The sequence below is a fragment of the Lonchura striata genome, chromosome 13 (genome assembly GCF_046129695.1).
Source record: "Lonchura striata isolate bLonStr1 chromosome 13, bLonStr1.mat, whole genome shotgun sequence".
In the NCBI taxonomy this organism is placed as follows: domain Eukaryota; kingdom Metazoa; phylum Chordata; class Aves; order Passeriformes; family Estrildidae; genus Lonchura; species Lonchura striata.
The window spans coordinates 16,995,495-17,013,379 of NC_134615.1; the positions used below are offsets into that span (position 1 = coordinate 16,995,495).

General features: G+C 52.1%; 3 protein-coding genes across 4 annotated transcripts in view; 2 read left to right on the top strand and 1 right to left on the bottom strand.

Annotated features, from left to right (window-relative positions):
- Positions 1-3,256: 3,256 nt before the first annotated feature.
- Positions 3,257-4,451, top strand: LOC110476227 (C-C motif chemokine 5). Its single transcript, XM_031505885.2, has 3 exons — positions 3,257-3,323; positions 3,666-3,777; positions 4,140-4,451. The coding sequence occupies exons 1-3, from the start codon at positions 3,257-3,259 to the stop codon at positions 4,243-4,245; spliced, it is 285 nt and encodes a 94-aa protein (XP_031361745.2). The 3' UTR covers positions 4,246-4,451.
- Positions 4,452-7,606: 3,155 nt separating this feature from the next.
- On the top strand, positions 7,607-9,234 carry LOC110476262 (C-C motif chemokine 3). The gene is made up of 3 exons (XM_021541069.2): positions 7,607-7,827; positions 8,446-8,551; positions 8,900-9,234. The coding sequence occupies exons 1-3, from the start codon at positions 7,761-7,763 to the stop codon at positions 9,006-9,008; spliced, it is 282 nt and encodes a 93-aa protein (XP_021396744.1). The 5' UTR covers positions 7,607-7,760; the 3' UTR covers positions 9,009-9,234.
- An 868-nt stretch (positions 9,235-10,102) lies between these two features.
- RANBP10 (RAN binding protein 10) overlaps positions 10,103-17,885 on the bottom strand; it is a 66,071-nt gene continuing 58,288 nt past the window's right edge. For both annotated transcript variants that reach the window (XM_021541172.2, XM_021541173.3), the window contains one exon: positions 10,103-17,066. In XM_021541172.2, the coding sequence (XP_021396847.1) occupies positions 16,936-17,066 (131 nt within the window). In that variant the 3' untranslated portion in view covers positions 10,103-16,935. The remainder of the gene's footprint in view (positions 17,067-17,885) is intronic.

Here is a 17,885-nt window from a genome sequence, read left to right on the forward strand (position 1 = left end):
CTTGCTCATCACATTCATTAACTGCATTTATTTTCCTGATTCCTGGGGTTTTATTCTAATCAAGCACTAAGGAGTAGATAAATTCATAATTTGTTCTAGTGCCATCTTGAAATTATCAGGATTAACTCTGTTCAGAATTTAATCACTAAAAATTAGACTAGAATTGCTTCTATGTCCTTTTTTTTTTTTTTTGTTAGCTTTGCTTTAAAAGCTGAGCTGAGTCATCTGTCTGCTGCTTGCTTAAACTCAAGGAGCTCTAAAAGGCTCAGGGTTGAAAAAAGGAGCTTGAAGTCCCCATTAAGCATAATTTCCCCTGATTGCTACCCCACACGGAAGCCTCTCCAGCACAGAGTCTCTCTCACACCCCAGGTCCATCACTGACTTCACCCTGAGGTAGCTGATTGACTTCATTGGATAAAAATGGAAAAACATTTCATATTTAGTGTGTTTGAGGAAGCTGACATCAGATCTATTATTTCATCTTCCCTAGCAAGATAAGGTCACTTCCAGTTTCAGGGGTAGGTGCCTCTTCTTGGCTGTATTTGTGAGGTCCCCTGCATGCCCACGGTGAGTTCCTGCTCTCCCTGTGGACCATCAGTGTGGTGATGCTCGACTGGTGGGAAGAATGATGATGATGAGCAGAACTGTATGATATCAGAAGGTTAATTAATTACTTTATAATACTATAACTATATTACACTTACAAGAACTATATCATTACTGACAAAAACTTGTGACTCTCTGCTGAGAGTCCCGACACAGCTGTGTCTTAATTGGTCAATCGATTTAAAACACCATCACTAGAATCTAATCAAGCAATTACCTCGGGTAAGCAATCTCTGTGACACATTCCACAGTGCTCAACGAGTAGCCAGCAGCAAGATAAGAATTGTTTTGATCATTCTTTTCTCTGCTTCTCTCTCAGGAAAAATCCTGAGAAAGCTAAATCTGTCTCTGTTCAGAGGATGTGTGAATACCACATGTGAGTGCCCAGTGAGTGCAGACAGAACCTGGGGAAGGGCTCCTGGAGCCTTCCTGCAGCCTCCTGCCCCTTGACTCCGGGCAGAGCTTCCCGCACAGGAACTCAGATCACCAACTTACAGCACTTGGTGGTCCCCAGTGTCCATCTGTAGGAAGCAGACTTTGGAAGGGATTCTCATTTTTCTAATTTTAGAGTGCCTTTCCAGGCTGTAGGACATGCCAGGGCTGTTCCTGGAATCACAGGGATTTTGGAAAGGAAGAAGAGAATCACCTTTGGTTGGTGATTGTGTCCTGAGTCGATCACGGATTTGTGGAGAGCCTGGAGGGAGCACCCCAAAGAAATGTGAAGGAGCTTTACAGCAGAAAGGGCAAAGAGGATTTAAAGAAGCCAAACAAGGATGTCTCATCTTGGAAATGGAAAGTGACTCAGTAGAACAGAAGAAAGCAGGGAAAACTTATTCCAAACCCTCCTGCTGCCACCTTGGGGACAAGTTTCAGGCACTGAGTGATGCCCTTTTCTTCTGCCTTGCAGCCCAGCTGCTCTTGCCATGCCTTCCCAAGTGCAGGATGTCTGTGGTTGTTTTCCAGCACAGCTGGGAGTGCTCAGTCACCCACTGAGACCCCAAACCCAGCTCAGGGCTGTTCTTCCCTACTCCTTTGTCCCCTCACAGGCACCATTGCTGGCAAAGCTGCATCTGATGGGTTCCCTCAGCCTCCTTTCTCCTCTTCCTGCAGAAAAACAAGATTCTGTTCATTTTTTATGTAAACAAGCACGTTCTCCAGAGTCCATTCAAATGAAAGAAAAACTTGGGCTGGCAGAGGGGCTTTCCAGCATTTAACAATTCATGCCTGCACATCAGCCTTTCCCTTTCCAAAGTGTAAAAAAATAAACATTAAAAGTTCTTCAGGGAGTTGTGAATCATCTGGCTTCCACAGACTTTTTTTCAAATCCTGAGAAAAGGGAAGCAGAGCATCCTAGGCCGGATCTTTGGCCAGAAAAAGAAACACAGATCTGCAGGATCTTCTTAAGGTGCATCCAGAGCAGTGGATCTTGAGCCTCCATCAGCAGGAAATGTGTCTGACAAAGCTGGACTTGGGGAGAACTGAGCAAGACCAGAGCAGTTCTCAGCATTGTGTGGTTTTTATCCCAAATATTTTAGAAGGCATCCAGAGATGACAGTCCCAGGCACAACATCCTGCTCCAGAGAGTGACTGGGGGTGCCATTGTGAGGAAGGGCTTGAGGTGGCCCCTTGGGTAGTTCACAGGGAGTGAGGGAGGACTGTGGTGCCAGGGGATCTGCATGGGGCCCCACTGCTCCATGCATCCACTTAGAGTCTGGCTAAAAAGAGGGAAAGGTGAAAAAAGTGTCCGAGCTGAGCAAGGAGATCTGAAAAAAGGGGAGCCCAGCACGAGGGGGGAGAACTGTCCCCCAGGTTAACACAGAGGGGCTGACCCCTTTCAGCAGGTCCCTGCAGGGTCTGGGATGCCTCAAGGCTGTGGAGGGAAGAAGGTGATGGAAAGACACCCAAAATCTTTGAACAGTAACTTTTCCATCCATTCTCCTCAGCCTGCTGCTGACTCCTGCCCTGCCCTGAAGCCAGGGCTAAGCCAGCCCTGTCCACAAGGAAAGGCTCAGCCACACCCCACCTCACTGCCCAGTTACAAACAGGGATTTTTGGTGGAAAACTTGGGTTTCTCTCCATAGTACCAACATGGAATGTGATGCAATTTCTGCTGGTATTTGCCAACTTGCCACTTCCAAGCCACAGGGGGCTGGTGGCAGCAGCAGTCACTGTGCTCCTGTTTAATTCTTTCCAGGATTCACAAGCCACCCAGGCATCTCCAGCACATTTGTATTGGCTCTGGGCTGAGTGACCTTGCATAGAACACCAAGCTTTGCCTTTCCTATGGCTATGAATCCCTCTCTGAAGGCCCAGGAGCTCTTCAGTTTACATCTGCAGAGAGGAGGATTTCACTTCCTGTGTGACTTTCCCCATGTGGCTGAACACAGAAGTTGACACAATTAACTTAGTCTTTCCAGGTATTGTCTGTCTGTAACCGTAACGGTCCCATGTGATTTGGAAATTCCCCAGGGGCAAAGAAGCAGTAGCTTATCCTTGAATCATGAACCTGATTAGGAAACTCTTAGGACAGGGGATGACTGGGGAGGGGTAGAGAGGATAAATAGCAGCAGCTCCTCGCCTGAGCACAGAGTTGAGCTCTCCCAAAGAGGCAGAGCAGCATCCTGCAAGGAGGAGCCCTCCCAAAGCCACCATGCTCACTGCCAGGACAGCCACGCTGCTCGTTGGGCTCCTCACCCTCTCGCCACACTCCCATGCAGGTAAAGCACCTCGTGGGCTGGGACCTGGGGCTCAGGAAGGGAACTCCAGTGTGGAGAAGGGATGCTGCTTCTGGCAGGAGGAGCAGAGCAGCACATCCTGGGCTGCAGGGAGGGCTGGAGACTGCTCCTGGGGCTGGGTGGCTTTGGCAGAGCTGCTGCAGGGCTGGGTGATAACCTGGAGCATCCTCCTGCCCTGGGAAGGAAGGAGGAGGGCACCTGGGGCTCCTCATGGCAGCATTTGCAGAGCCTGGGGGATGTGGTGTTCATCAGCCTGTCCTGGGGGAAGGTCCTGAGGAGAGGCTGCCTCCAGGGCCAGCCTCACTGTGCCTCTGTTTCCTGCAGCCCCTTACTCTCCAACCGAGTGCTGCTTCGACTACGTCAAGGGCGTTCTCCGGCTGGAAATCCTCGTGGGCTTCTACTCAACTTCCAAGGAATGCTTTCTCCCAGCAATTGTGTAAGTCCTGGCAACTTCCCTACTGCTCTGCTCTCTCCTGGGCTGCCATGGGTTCAGTTCATCTGTTCCACCTGGGGACAGGACAGGGACAGGTCTGTGTCACCTCCATGATCTTCCAGCACAAAGAGGGGAGGATGTGACTGCCTGGGCACTTCCACAAGACCCTTGCAGCTCCTGAAGCCTCTGCTCGGGCTCTGGAGGTGCTGGGCTGCAGGATGAGCTGCCTGTAGGACACCAAGAACCCAGGGGCAGGCACAGGGATGAAGGGGAAGAAGAAAGGGTGCAGGGGAGGGAGGATGGTGTGGGTGTAAGTGGAATCACAGCTGTCTTTCCTCACCAAGCTCCACCTTTAACCTTGGCAGGTTTGACACCAAGAAAAAAGCCAAGGTCTGTGCAAACCCAGAGGAGAAATGGGTGAAGAGAGCAATTAGAGTGCTTCTAAAGAAGAAAGGACTTCATACCCCGTGATGTGGAGTGGGTGCCCTGGTTCAGGATACCCAACATCCTGGTGGGACCGAAGGTTTGCGGTCGCCTTCTCAGAAGGAGTTCAGGATGTTCAGCTCCTGGGGGAGCACATTGAGTCCCCAGAGCCCTGAGCTGCATCCACAGCTGGGCACCAGCTCCTGGAGTGCTGCTGGTCCAGCCTGCACCTGCCTGCTGATCACAGCCACAAAATAAAGGTTACTTTGCGTGATATGGGAGAGAGGTGTCCTTTCTTCTCCCAGCCCCACAGCCGTGCTGCTGCCAGCAGCTGGGGCTGGGATGGTGGCTCTTTGACTGGGTCTCAGGGCAGGAAGGGGTGGATGGGACTTCCAGGGGACTCTAAAGGGGCTGGAGACTCCTCTGAGGGTTTTTAGGTGTAAAACTGCCATCAGTTTCAGGCTCAGAGGTTTCAGCCTGTCCCATTTGCTGTCCTGTGGAGGAGCACAGCCTGTCTACCCCGTGTGCCCAGGTCTGTGCTGTCTCAGCTGGGCTGCAGAGGAAGGACAGAAGGAGAGGCGGGGTCAGATAAGGGATTCCTGCACATACAGCCCTGGAAATTTTGCCCCTGCCAGGGGCCATGGAAATCTCAGCAGTGATCCCTGCCAGGACTTTGGGAGGGGGAGCAGAGCTGGAAAGTCATGAGTTAAAGACAGTTTAATAAATAAAGCAAAACTGACACACAAGTAAAGCAAAGCAAGGGATGAATTCTCTCCTTCCCATGGGTGGGCAGGTGTTCAGCCATGGGGAGCAGAGCAGGACTCGCTCATGAGTAGCAGTGACCTGAGAAGACAAATGCTGCAACTCTGAATCTCCCTCTGCTTCCTCCTTCTTTTCCCGTGACAGCGCAATAAGGGGGAAAAGAAAGGAGAACCAAGTGAAAAAAAGAAACCTACCCAAAAAGCTCCACCAAGTGATAAAGAAACCATCACTTGCCACTAGCCCAGATGATGCTCCTGGGGAAGGGGATTTTGGCAGCAGCAGCTCCAGGGGTGTTTTCTCAGCAGAGGCAAAACCCATCCGGAGCTGAGGGGTGGTGCTGGCACACTGCAGGTCTGGAACCTGAGGTGTCACAGGCACCAAGGAGGTGGAGAACTCTGGGTGCACCAGGAGAGGCTTCAGCAGAAGCCTCTTCCACTGCTGCCTTTCCACTTCAGGAGTCCTGAGGCCAGGGAGTCACTGCTTGGACTCGGTGCCCTCTCCTGCTGGGATGCAGCCCAGACCTCAGGGCTCTGGGGGGGCAGGTCCAGCCAATGCTCTTTATCCAGCATTTTTCATGGACAAACAGTTCATGTTCCCCGTTAAAGTATTAGATTTTGTGATTATCCACTCAAAACCCAAAGCATTTTATGAGAAGTCAGAGAATATTTCCCACCTCTATGGTGCTGGTTTTTTGGGTTTTTTTTGGTCCATGCCTATCCATTTTAATTTCGAAAGCAGGGGTTTTCCTCAGTTAGAAAATGTGTATTCAATTACAAATTTTAGTGAGGTTGCAGATGGTTTAGACACCCATAAAATCCTCTGAAGAGTTGTTCCCCCCTCTTCTCTCCACTTGCCTTTGCATTTGCCCAACCAGGAGCTCCACACCTGGGGCACAGGCTGTGTCACTGCTGGGGATGGCTCAGGAGGGTGCTGGGAATGCCCCAGGAGCTGCAGAGGAGGCTGGAGAAGACTAAAGCCAAACTCAAGGTCCACTGCTGGGGCAGGGAGGGAAGTCCAATCCTCCAGAGCCTTGTGGGGTCTTTCCAGGCCTTCAAACACCCAACATGCACTGATAAGGTCTATGAAGAGCAGATAGCAGAGCATCTACTAATGCTTCTGGAGAGAGGAATAAATAGCTACGGGAAAGGAGGAGCAACTGTGTGCCTCAGACAAGCCTGAAAAGGGAGCTCAGGGTTGGCACATAAGGTTTTGTGCACCAGGAGATGCTGACTGGAAAGGTCATTAGCTCAGTTCTCCCTTAATTACACTTGTGTGCCTTTAACCAGTGCACAGGGGCTGGTGTGAGCCTGGTGGCTGCTGGCCCTGGGGACGTGGACAGGGAGGGCAGGAGAACCTGGGGTGATGCAAAGCCCACAGAAGACTCTGGCTGCTGTGTGTCAGGCATTTTCTCCCTGCAGAGCCCTGCCTGGGGACAGTGGCACTAGAACCCAGTGGGGCTGTGCCCAGCTGTCTGTGTGGCCATCTGCCCTGTGCAAGGCCAGCAGACCCCATGTCCTGCAGACCATTTCTTCTAAACCAGCACTTTCAGCACATTAAATCTGTTTCCTTCTCCTTTCTCCTTTCAGAGAAGTCGTGCAGACATGAGTTAATCTTCAAAGAAACCTATTTCCACCTTTCTTCCCCTCTGAGAAGCCCTGGATTGCTTCATCCCCCAAGCCACAGCCAGATCCCTTCCTGTGCTCCTATTCAGCATCATCCTATGTTGGCTCCCAGCAGGACCTCACCTCTTCCTCACACACAGCTGCTTCTGCCTTCCCAGGGAGCAGATCCCTACATGGAAGGGGCTGATGTCCAGCAGTGCTGATCCCTGGGCTGATGTCCAGCAGTGCCCCATGGTGCTGCCACTGGGATCTGTGCCACCGCCCCTCCTCCCTGGCATCCTCCCTGACGCTCCTGGGGCTGTGTTGGGATCTGCCCCATCTCCCTGCAGGAGATGTCTGGGCACTGATGGCCACAAGCCTCCATCCCCCAGCTCTCATTTCAATCCCAGTGCTGGTGTGGGAGACAGAGGCAAACAGGGGCTCAGGCGTGTTCAGACCCAGACTCTCCTCACACACCCCACTGCCCCTGCCTCCTTTCTTCCCCTTCCATGAAGTCTGCTGAACCCACCAAAAGCACCTCTGACACCTCCGGCTCTGGAGTCCCTTCTGCATCGGTCCAGTGTGACTTCTTCTGCCTGACTCCCATGCCATGCCATGCCATGCCATGCCATGCCATGCCATGCCATGCCATGCCATGCCATGCCATCCCAGTCCATGCCATGCCATGCCATGCCATGCCATCCCATCCCATCGTGCTTTCCTGCCTAACCCAGTGCTGTGTGTGGCCGAGGTGGCTGGGGAGGTCAGTTTGGCTGGCACTCCATCACTGGCCTTTGACACTGGGCAGGCCAATTAAACCCCCTGAGATGTGTCCCTGCCCAGGGACTGTGGCTTGACTCTCCTGTTAGAAACAGACGAGCACTGGACTCGGTGTCCTGCCTGCATAGGAAGATGGTTTTAATCTGCTTTCAGTTCCTAGAAGCTCCCTTGCCACGTCATGGCTCTTCCATAGAATGCAGAACTGCTCCCCAAACCTTTCTACCCACTGCTGGATGTGTCCCAAAAATAAATGAGAGAAAGTCCCTTGACCCTTCTTAGTACACGCCTGAATTTTTGGAAATGCAGCCTGAGTGGGGGGCAGGCAGAGGATAAAAGACGGCTGGAGCCAGAGCCAGAGCCACGGGGCAGGGCGGCACAGGGCACGAGGAAGAGCCACCACAGAGCCACCACAGAGACACCATGCTCCCTGCAAGGACTGTCCTGCTGCTCACCCTGCTCCTCACCCTCTCCCTGCACCATGCCACAGGTAAGGAACCCCAGGGGCTGCTGCTGCAGGCCAGGGCTCCGAGCCCCCGGGGACAAACCAGTGGGAGGTGAGGCAGGAAATGGCCAGGGAGAGGGAATGGTGCTGCTGGCAGGAGCAGCACCCCCCTGGTCAGGGCAGGGCGGCACATCCCGGGATGCAGGGATGGATGGAGAAGGTGCTGGGTGGTCTCAGCAAAGCCAGGCCTGGGGAGAGGCTGCAGGAGCTTGGAGGAAGCTCTGGCAGTTGTTCCCCAGGTCTCAGCTGGATGAGCAAGGGGTTGGATGGAGGGAGCACATGCAGCTGTTTGGAGCCTTCCGAAACACCCTGCAAGTCGTGCTCCTGCCTTGGAGAGCCCCAAAGCCTCATCCCCAGACTGAGCACCCCAGCCTTACCGTGTGCTCTGGGGGCTGCAGCAATTCAGGCTGTGAGGGGCCAGGTCCCAGGCTATCCCCTCCCCACCTCTGTCCACGTCCCAGTCCTGGGCTTGCTGTGTGAAGGGTGGCAAACCCCTGTTGTAGGATGCTATGGGAGCTGCTGAGATGCCCCACAGCCTCTGTGCTGTGTTCCAGACCCATGCTCTGGTGATGCAATTCACAACATCCCCCCTTCCCTCCACAGCCCACTTTGCACCGGTGGAATGCTGCTTTAAGTATGCACAGAAACGCATCCGGCACCCTCAAAGCTTCTACGAGACATCCAAAGACTGCCCCAAACGTGCAGTTGTGTGAGTATCCCAGGGTTTGTTTCCCTCCCCAGATCTGAGATTCCAGACCTTTGGCTCCCCCATCCCATCCTGCCCCACAGACAGCTCAGTCCCAGCCAGGGGGGGCTGTGGTAGGAAAGCAGCTCTAGGGGGTGGGAAGAGGGGGGAAATGGGTTTTAGCACTTTCTGCTAATGGTCTGGGAAGGCTCAGACACTCACCATCAGCCCAAGCAGGGCACAGGCTGCTGCAGATGGCTCCAAGCCTTGATCCTGGATGGGGCTGCAAAAATGGAGGGGAGAAATAGTGCACAGGAAGGGAATGGCTCATGGTTCCTGCTCTCACTCTTTTCCCTCACTTTCTCATTGCAGAATTGTGGCTGCCAATGGTGATCAGATCTGTGCTGACCCCGAGAAGGACTGGGTGAATAAAACAATAAAACGGCTTCAAAAGCAAAAATTAAACCCATCCACCATCTGATTTGCCCATCCAGTCTTCCTGTCTCTCAAGGGAGCCAAAGTGCTGGCAGCTCCTCTCCAGCAGCTGCTGTGGCCGTGGGCACTGTCCCTGCAGGCAGAGCCCCCCTGGACCCCAGCAGGACCAGGTGTCACCGTGCCATGTACCTGCCAGAGCCCGAGCTGCTCCTGCTGCCCCGCCAAGATGTGCTTGTGAAACAAATATTTATAATAAAGACCCATTGCCACAAGTTGCTGTTTGAATTTCTCCTGATTCTGCAGACCAAGCAGCAGATCTTAACAAACCCAGGGCTTGCTGCAAGCAAAAAAATGCCTCTGCCACAGGCTCACAGTTCTCCAGGAGCAAACTGTGCCTGGTCACAGTGTGCTTCACTGGGAATGTGACAGTGGAGTCAGGCCTTGACCCACGGGTCCAGGACCCCTGGGTGAGGATTACCCTCACCCCAGGCAAAGCTGTACATCCTCAGGGCATGCTTGCAGCCCCATGGGCTTTGCAGGTGCTCCAGAATTAAGGGAAGGGTTCTGGGAAAAGATACCGATTTACCAAACCCTTAATACCTTGACAGCTTCCAAATGTGCTGGTGGTCACTGCAAAGTGTCTGAGGGAGATAAGAAACAATATCCCCAGTGCCAGGAGGGTGAGGACACAACCCCTTCAGCTGGACAGAGGTGTCCTGGCTGCCTGTCCCTCCACAGGGCCAGGGAAGGGTGGGAGCAGTGTGGGATCCCAGATACTAAAACCAGGCTGCTGCCCATGGCAGAGGTGCAAACATACAAGGGAAACCTTATAAAGGCAAAAGCAAGGAATGGGGCAAATGATCCTCAGCCTAAAGCTCCATCAAGTGCTTTATGCTCATGACTAGAAAACACTTCAGGGCTGTATTTTCTAGGATACTGAATGGCACAGGATAAACATCCCTAATGACATTTTTGCCCATGAACTGTAAGCATGTGAGAGGAAGCAATGGTGGAAGGGGAAGCTGAAACAGAATCAGATGCTGGGGGACAAACACCTCGAGGACTGTGCATCCCCTGTCAGAGGGGACACAGCCTTTCCTGATGAGCAGAGACTGACAAAGCACACAGCTCCACACTGGCTCTTGCACATGGATGTGTATTTTAATAAAAATAATTCTGTCAATATACAGCAGAATGTCGATTTCTTTACCATATTTCCAGTATATTTTCATACGCTTTTTCTCAGTTAAAATCCACCCCCCCCCAGCCCCTTTTTTTTAAGTTTTCATGCGAAGCGTCAGATAACTTAATTCACAAATACTAAGCGTAGACTGAACCAATGTGCACAGTTTGTGTAATGTCCACGTAGCCAATGTTGTACCAAAGAGGTGAAACTCCCTTCCAAAGGCCAGGAGAAGCCTGGAGTGGCACAGGGAGCTGTGCCCAGCGGTGGCCGCTCCTCCAGGGCTGCCAGGAAAGCTGCGGAGACCTCGCACCCCATGCTCCAGCTGAGCTTTTCATACCTGAGTTTTGAGCAACCAGCAGGAGAGGAGAGTTCACTGCATGCTGGGCAGGTCCTGGGCTTGCACTGCTGTGTGTGGGAGCTTCAGGGGCTGCAGCCTCCTCCTGCCTCCCTGGCTGCACAGGCAGGACCGAGACATGATCCCAATCCAATGCCAGTGCTGTCCTTGGTCTGAAAGTCACCGTAATTGTGGTTTTCAAATTTTCTTTAAAATCTGGATTATCCCCAGAGCTGCTGCTGCTTCTCCTTTCTCCAAGTCTAAGCCTGTGAGAAGCCCAGCATACAAAAATCCCTCTGTGCTCCCTTCTGGAGGAAGGATGTGGCTGAAGTCCTCCCGAGCAAAAACGTCCAGGCACATGCCTGGACCCAAGTGGAGTGACCAGAGAAAAGTTGTCTGCCTGGCCATGGGACTTCCAGCAAGGAGCAGAGGTTTGCATGGCCTCCAGGAATGTTTCTGTCATGATGTGAGTGTAAATTCCACACAGGACATGTGGGTTTGAGAGAGTTAAGTTTCCCTCCTGGAAATAAAAGAGCTGGCAGGACGTGTGTGTGCTCCTCAAGCCTGGATGATGCCCTGGCTTGCTGGGCACTGCTCCAGCTCGAGCTACAGGCTCTGAGCTCTGGTTTGGGATATGGGGAGAGGGACAGACATACCAGATTCACTCATCCATCACCTGCCACCTCTTGTTGCAGGAAGGGTGGTGGAGAGCAGCTCGTGCTGTCTGTAGAAGAGGTCTCCAGGCTCAGCTTGTCCCTTTTCTTCCCAAATCTGCCATAGCTCCCCTCACACAGCCCCAGCAACACTTCCTCCAGCTCTTTGCCCCTACACAGCAGATGGGACAAGGCTCACAGCCAACTCTGAATCTGACCAAGAACTGCTGGATTGCAGGTCCCTCCATCACTCATCCCTCTGGGGCAGAAGGGTCCCAGCAGCACCCAGCATGTCCCCTGGCACGTCCCCACACAGAAACAGCTGTCCCCTGGCAAGTCCTTCTGCAGAAACACCTTGGTACAGCTGGACACCCAACCCTTGCTCTCTGCCCCACCACTGAGGCTGCTCTCACACTGGCAGGGCTGGAAGGAAGTTGCTCCTTCTGCAAAGGGGACTCTCGGGTGGACCAGGACCCCTTGTTCCTTCTCCCAGGCTGTGCCCAGCTCCATGGGGCCTCACTGCACCCAGGACCTCTCTGTCCACCTGCTGCCACAGGACAGTCCAAGTCTGCACTGCTTCTTAAGGGGAGAATTCCCTGATCCCATGTGGTGCACCACACAGCTTCATGGCAATTACACACTGCTCTACAGCCTGGCTGCCACAGGTCACCTTCTCCATCAAGCCCAGCAGAACTCTGAAGTGTGTGCCTAAGCAACACGTGCTGCACGTGAACACAGGCACCAAAGCACAGCTGCAATCCAGCCTGGCTTGCTTTGCTGGAGGAGGAGATGGTTCATCATCCCTGATACCCAAGATGGAAAATGACACATTCAATCCCTAAAACTAGCTCCAGCAGCTCTGGGTGCTCCAATTTTTCAAGGCAGCCTCAAGAACAAAGCTATTTAAAGAATGGTAAAGATGTCTTAATAAAACGTGAAAAACAAGAACATAGCTTGAGGACAGGCTGAGATGTCACTGTGAAAAAAGAGAAGGAAGGACATAGGAAGATCCTAGGTGTAGGTAACCATGAGGAATGATACTCCCAGAGGGGCCCATTCTCCATGCCAGCCACAGCTGCATCTCCTGCTGTCCACATCCAGTGGGCAGCAGCACAGTGAGGACCACCAGGATGCTGGAGGTAGAAACAGGCTCTACCCATCCTTCACCACACACCCCAAGGCAGCAAGCTCCAGCTTTGGTTCACAGGGGCTGGGGAGAACCTCCACTGGATGACCTCCCCCTGAAGGGCTGGATGCTCTGCATTGTCCAGGGCCTCACTGGGAGCACCTCCCTGTCCTGCTGGCCACACACAAGGACTCAGCTCCTGACAGGCTCCAGAAGAATGGCACAGGTGCTGCAGCCAACCCAGCTGCAGGCTGACAGGTGGCAAAATGGGACTGTCACACGTGGAAGTCCTTTAGGCCAGCAGGGAAGAACAAGCCAGGACGGGCAGTTGCAGTTCTCACATCTATGCCTGGCACAGCCATGAGCCACAGAGCTGCCCTGGACTTGGAGCAACTCCACAGCACCCAGCACTGCAGAGACCACTGTGCTCATGCACTTGGGGGAATACTGGGATTGTGGGAGGCAGAGAAGCAAGAAAGGGCTGCTGGTAGCAGTAAGAAGTTTTCCCAAAAGCAGCTGGCTCTGGGAGCACACTGCAGGATGCACAGAAAATAGACTGCTGCCCTCCTTGTTCACAGCAGAGCTCGACTGAGAGCTCTCCCAACCCTCCAAGTCTTGAAATAGCTGTGGTTAAATACTTGCTAGAGTAGGCTCATGGAGTAACAAGAGGAATAACTGGAACAAGATGGTTCCAAGAGGAACAGGAGGAACAAGAAGAACAAGATTTGGCTCCCCTGGTACAGGAGAGATATCCACAAACTGGAATGCATCCAGCAGAGCCACAAAGATGGTCACAGGCTGGAGTACCAGTGTATGAGGTGGATACTCCTCCAAGAAACACTTATCCCAGCTACTCCAGTGCATCTCACTCCAAAGTTCCCCCCATGTATTCTTGATGCTCTCACTCTCAGCTTGTGGGGGAAGCACAAACCCTCATCCATGGGGAGAGAAGCCTGGTGATGTAATTCAGCTCCATGAAGCTCTCTCCACAGAACCCCTGAAGGGCTCTTTAGCCAAGGCTCCAGGTCTGGAGTTCCCAAAATACTCCTCTCAAAAGGCCACTTAAGAGGCAGAGCATTGGACTCAAACCCAAAGCCCAGGATGTGCAGAAATCAGGTTCCACCAGGTCCGTGAAATGTTTTCCTTCTGCAAGGCCTTTGCTGCAGTGCTACGTGCCAGGAAGGTGGGTGGGGTGTCCAAAGCACAGAGCTGGAGTTTGTTTGCTGCTCTCTAGATCACAGCTCTTTGATGGTGCCTTTGGACTGATCAGGGGGCAGCTGGGATTCTCTGAGTGTGCAGCCACAGCAGAGCTGGAAAAGGTTCAGCTGTCCCAGTGGTGGCATTTCCCAGGTCCTGGGAAGGGCAAGCAGCTGGAGAGCCTCTCTGGGGCAGAGGAATGCTGCTTGTGCAGGGTCCAGCTGAGCTCTGGAAAACCTCCCCAGCATCTGAAGCCAGCCCAGAGCAACCTGTGAGCCAGCCACACACGATGGAGTCCTGTACAGTGCCAGCAGCACTGCAGCACAGGGCTGTGGCTGAGTCCTTGTCCCCTCAGCAGAAGTGGGAAGCCAGCAGTTTCTCCTACAGGCTCCACAGCAAAACATGGCTGTACTGAAGGACTCTTGGGAGCAGTGACCAGGTTGTTTGAGGCACTTGGAAGAAAAGAACCCAAATCATTTCTATAAAAGTAACTTTTGAATTGCCATGTAGCCTCTGGTTAGGTGTACAGCCACATTCAGTGTTACAGACCCCATTTCACTTTAGCTCTGTTTTTAAAAAACTACTGCAATAATCCAACCATCAAAGAGCAGCCAGGGAGATTCAAAGGCAAGAGGCTTTGAAATACAACCTGAGAAAACCACATCAGAAATTCCATCTAGGAATCAGGGATAGGTTGGGACCTACATCCCACCACAAACACACTTATCTTTCCCATACTGAGTCACAGCCACATTAGTCAGAACCTGAGTAGAAGAAGCACAAACCACTGGTGAAACCACCAGAACACTTGAAGTAAATTTAAAAAACCCAAATAAAACCCATCATACATTTCTTGGCACCAAAATAACCAGATATATAGGAACATCTCTTGGTTGTTTTTTTTTTTTGTGGTAGTGAAACCAAAATAAAAAAGGGGCTCTAGGACAGGCAGCAAAGCTTTGCTGAGAGACCAAATGGGGCATTGATATGACACATGATGAAGAGACTTGGCTTAAAGAAACCACAAAGAGAAGGAACCAAAAAAACCTCAGAAAGATAAAAATGGTATTACTATGAAGATGAGAGAGAAGTCTGAGTGCAGCCAGACTGCTGCGAGTGGTGACCAACAGCAGAGGAAGCTGCCAAACAGGGAAGGCAAAGCAAGGTCCTGGAATATTTCAGCCTCAGTACCCAGAATCAGCCCAGCAGTGTGCTGTCAGCCTGAGTCTAAGGAATGGAAAGCCTGCAGGAGAATCCCACCAGGCAGAGCTCACATGCTGCCTTGGCTGTCAGGGACCCGAGGCTTTGGGAAGGGAACCTGTCCATGAGTTATCTCTGCACTTGCAGCAAGGCAAGGATGGCAGGCTGGGTTAAGATCCTTCAGCAGAGTTGGCAACCAAGGGATGAGCTTCCAGGCACATGAGCTGTTCCCCAGAGCTGCAAGAGAAGCCCCAGACTGGCAAAGTAAATTCTGTTTGGTGCAGCTCTCTGCCTCCCTGGAAGAAAGGCTGTGGGAGAGCTCCCTCTGCTTGTTGCAGCTGTACCAGTGATCTGACAAAAATATCTCCTGCAGCTCTAAACCTCCCGTTTTCTTAGGCCACTGCCACTACACACTGCACACCTGTACCAAAAGACAGGGATAATGTTCCCAACCACCTCCAACACCATCTGCACATTGATACCACAGCCTGTCCTGGCACCTTCCTCCCTGCTCTGCCTTTGATTTCAGACCTCATGTGCCAGCTGCAAATTCATCCTGCAAACCCAGAAAATCCTTAAAGCTCTGGGCTTTTTTGCTGCTTTTCCTCTCAGTGGCACACAAACTCTCTCAATGCTTGAAGCCCAGCACAGGCTAACCTCCATTTTAAGGACAAACCTCAACAAAACCTGTTCATCTTTCATTGACCTTCAAAAAAAAAAAAAAAATTGTCAACAGCAGTAAAATTAATATTTGGTTTGAACTCCCTTGGGTCCTCCCCAGAGCTACTGACCTAAAATGAATTTGGTGCAGAAGCTGCCAGGCTGAACCTGCCATCTCCTAATGGCACAGCAGAGGATGCAAAGCACACGGTGCTGCCAGGCAGCCTGGCCAGCTGACAGAACATGCTCAGAAACACTCACAGCTGGGCTGAATGCTTAGCAGCACTCAAGTCCCAGGGCCTGGCACACAGCATGGACACATCAGTCCATTTTACTCAGAGGTTACTCACCCACAGATCCTTGCTAGTCTCTTTTGGGACTGGAACTTGGATAATTATCTTAATAATCCCTAAAGAAACACTGCTGCTCCTTTCTGAATGGCTCAGGCCCCACAGAGCTGGTACTGACCCCAACCTGAAACCTGACCTCAGCTTGTCCCACCTGCAAGGACAAGCACAGCTCAGCCCAGGTCACTCCAGACACTTCCAAAATTTGGAAGTACTAATCTAGATCAGTTTTACAGGGATGAAAGAGGGCAGGAAATACTGTTATAACTGAGTTAGTGGCAGAGCCCTCCTCCATGGAGAAATATGGGGGATTTGCTATTTAATTAAAAATTGTCAGCCCACCAGGGCATCATCCATGGATGTTTCTGGCCAACTCACAGGACCTGGTTCTACCATACAGTGCCAGATGACTTCAAATTCATCGGTCCTGTCCCTCCAGGTGTTCAGAGAGCTGGATTTAACTCTTTTCTCAGGGCTGTGAGATGCTTCTACAGCACAATCACCAATGCAGGCAATATCAATCTTCTCCTCTTCCCACTCACAAAGCCAAGACTGAGAGCCTTGGGCTCAAAAGAGAGGCACCATGAAGGACCAGGCTCCTCCAATTTCCATCATCAGTGTGTGACAGGACCTACCTCACCCGGCCTCCTGAGGGGCTGTATGGCATGTGTGTGGCTGGGACCGAGTCTGTGGGCAATAAATACATCAATGACTTTGTGGAGGTGGAAGAGACCTTTTTAATAAACATGAGTCAAATAAAATTAAAAAAAAAAAAATCCCTCTGAACTGCCACTGTGAGACGAGTTCGGATTACTAGCACGGATGATGCTGTATGTGCACGATGGAGGGAGAAGGTAAGAAAAGAACAAGCTGTCACCAACTTGATGAACTTCCTCAGTAAATCAGCATAAACCAGCTCAGCAAAACTCCCCAGATAAAATATTGGTGGAACCATGAGAAACAACTCAAATCAAAACAAAAGAGAAAAATCCCTACATCAGAAGGTGCTACATTAGAATAACCAGCGAAATACTGAGTGCCGCTGGAGCCGCAGCGATGGCAGGGAGATGGGCCAGATCTGCCAGACTTCCCGGGGTCAGGAACAGCCACACAGTGAGGGACTCACTCAATCCTTGCACAGGCAGTGTGTGTGTGCTACGGGGGACTTGTGGCAGGGAGGTCGGGCTATCGGACGAGGTGGTGGTGCAGAGTGGCAGCAGCAGAGGGTGAAGGGCAGCACTCCACGCCGGCAGCTCCGTCCCACTCGCTGTCAGTGCAAATAATCGTCTACTCTGGCGAAGGAGCAGGAGCCCAGGCCCACGCGAGCCATCAGCCGCAAGCACTCCGAGGCCTGGCCCAGGGCCAGCATCAGCGGGGGCTGCTTTGGCAGGTTCTGAGATTCTGCGGGGGCAAAGAAAGAGAGCTGCTCAGGTGTGTGGCTGGTGCTGGCTCACCTGCACTCAGGCCTCTCTCTCTGTCCCAGATCCCTGGCAGAAGGTGCTGGCTCGGGAAGGAAGCTGCTCGGAAATACTGCCAGCTCCGCGCTGCTGCTGGTGCTGCACACACCCCACCACCCATGAGACATCCCACAGCTCAGCAGGGCCTTTGAGAGAGTGCTGCTGTGGTGGCCAGAGCAACAAAAAGGCAATGAAGCTACTGTTGATGCTGTTTGCCAGAAAACCCTTAAAACATGAGATACCAAAGCATGAAGGAATAAGGAAAGGAAGGAGAATCTAGTCCCAGCTGGGAGGCAACCTCTCAATTTCTCCCACTTGTGCAAGGCTGCACAGCAGCCCAGGCCCTAGACAAACTCACCCCCTCATCACCATGCCTTTACAGTGGCCAGTTTTCTGAGGGAGCCCTGAGCTGAGCTAAACAAGGTGTCTGGTAACCTGTGTGATGAAGCATGTCCAGACACCACTTCTCCCTGGTGACAGCCCTCAGCAACTTGTCCATGCTCCTCAAGGGACTCTCCTTCCCAAAACAAGCAATTTCTATTCCTCTGCTCAGTCAGAACATGAGCCCTCATGGGCATGTCCATCAGGTTGTTCCCTTCTCTAGAAGATAATCTCTAAATCTCCTTCTGGAACATTCAGGGTGAGAGGCACAGACCCCATAGGAAACCTGCCTGGGCACAGGGAGCCAGACTGTGCAGAGGATGCAACTGCATTCCCTCCTAGAAAAGAGGATGATACCAGGGCTGAACTGTGCTAATCCAGA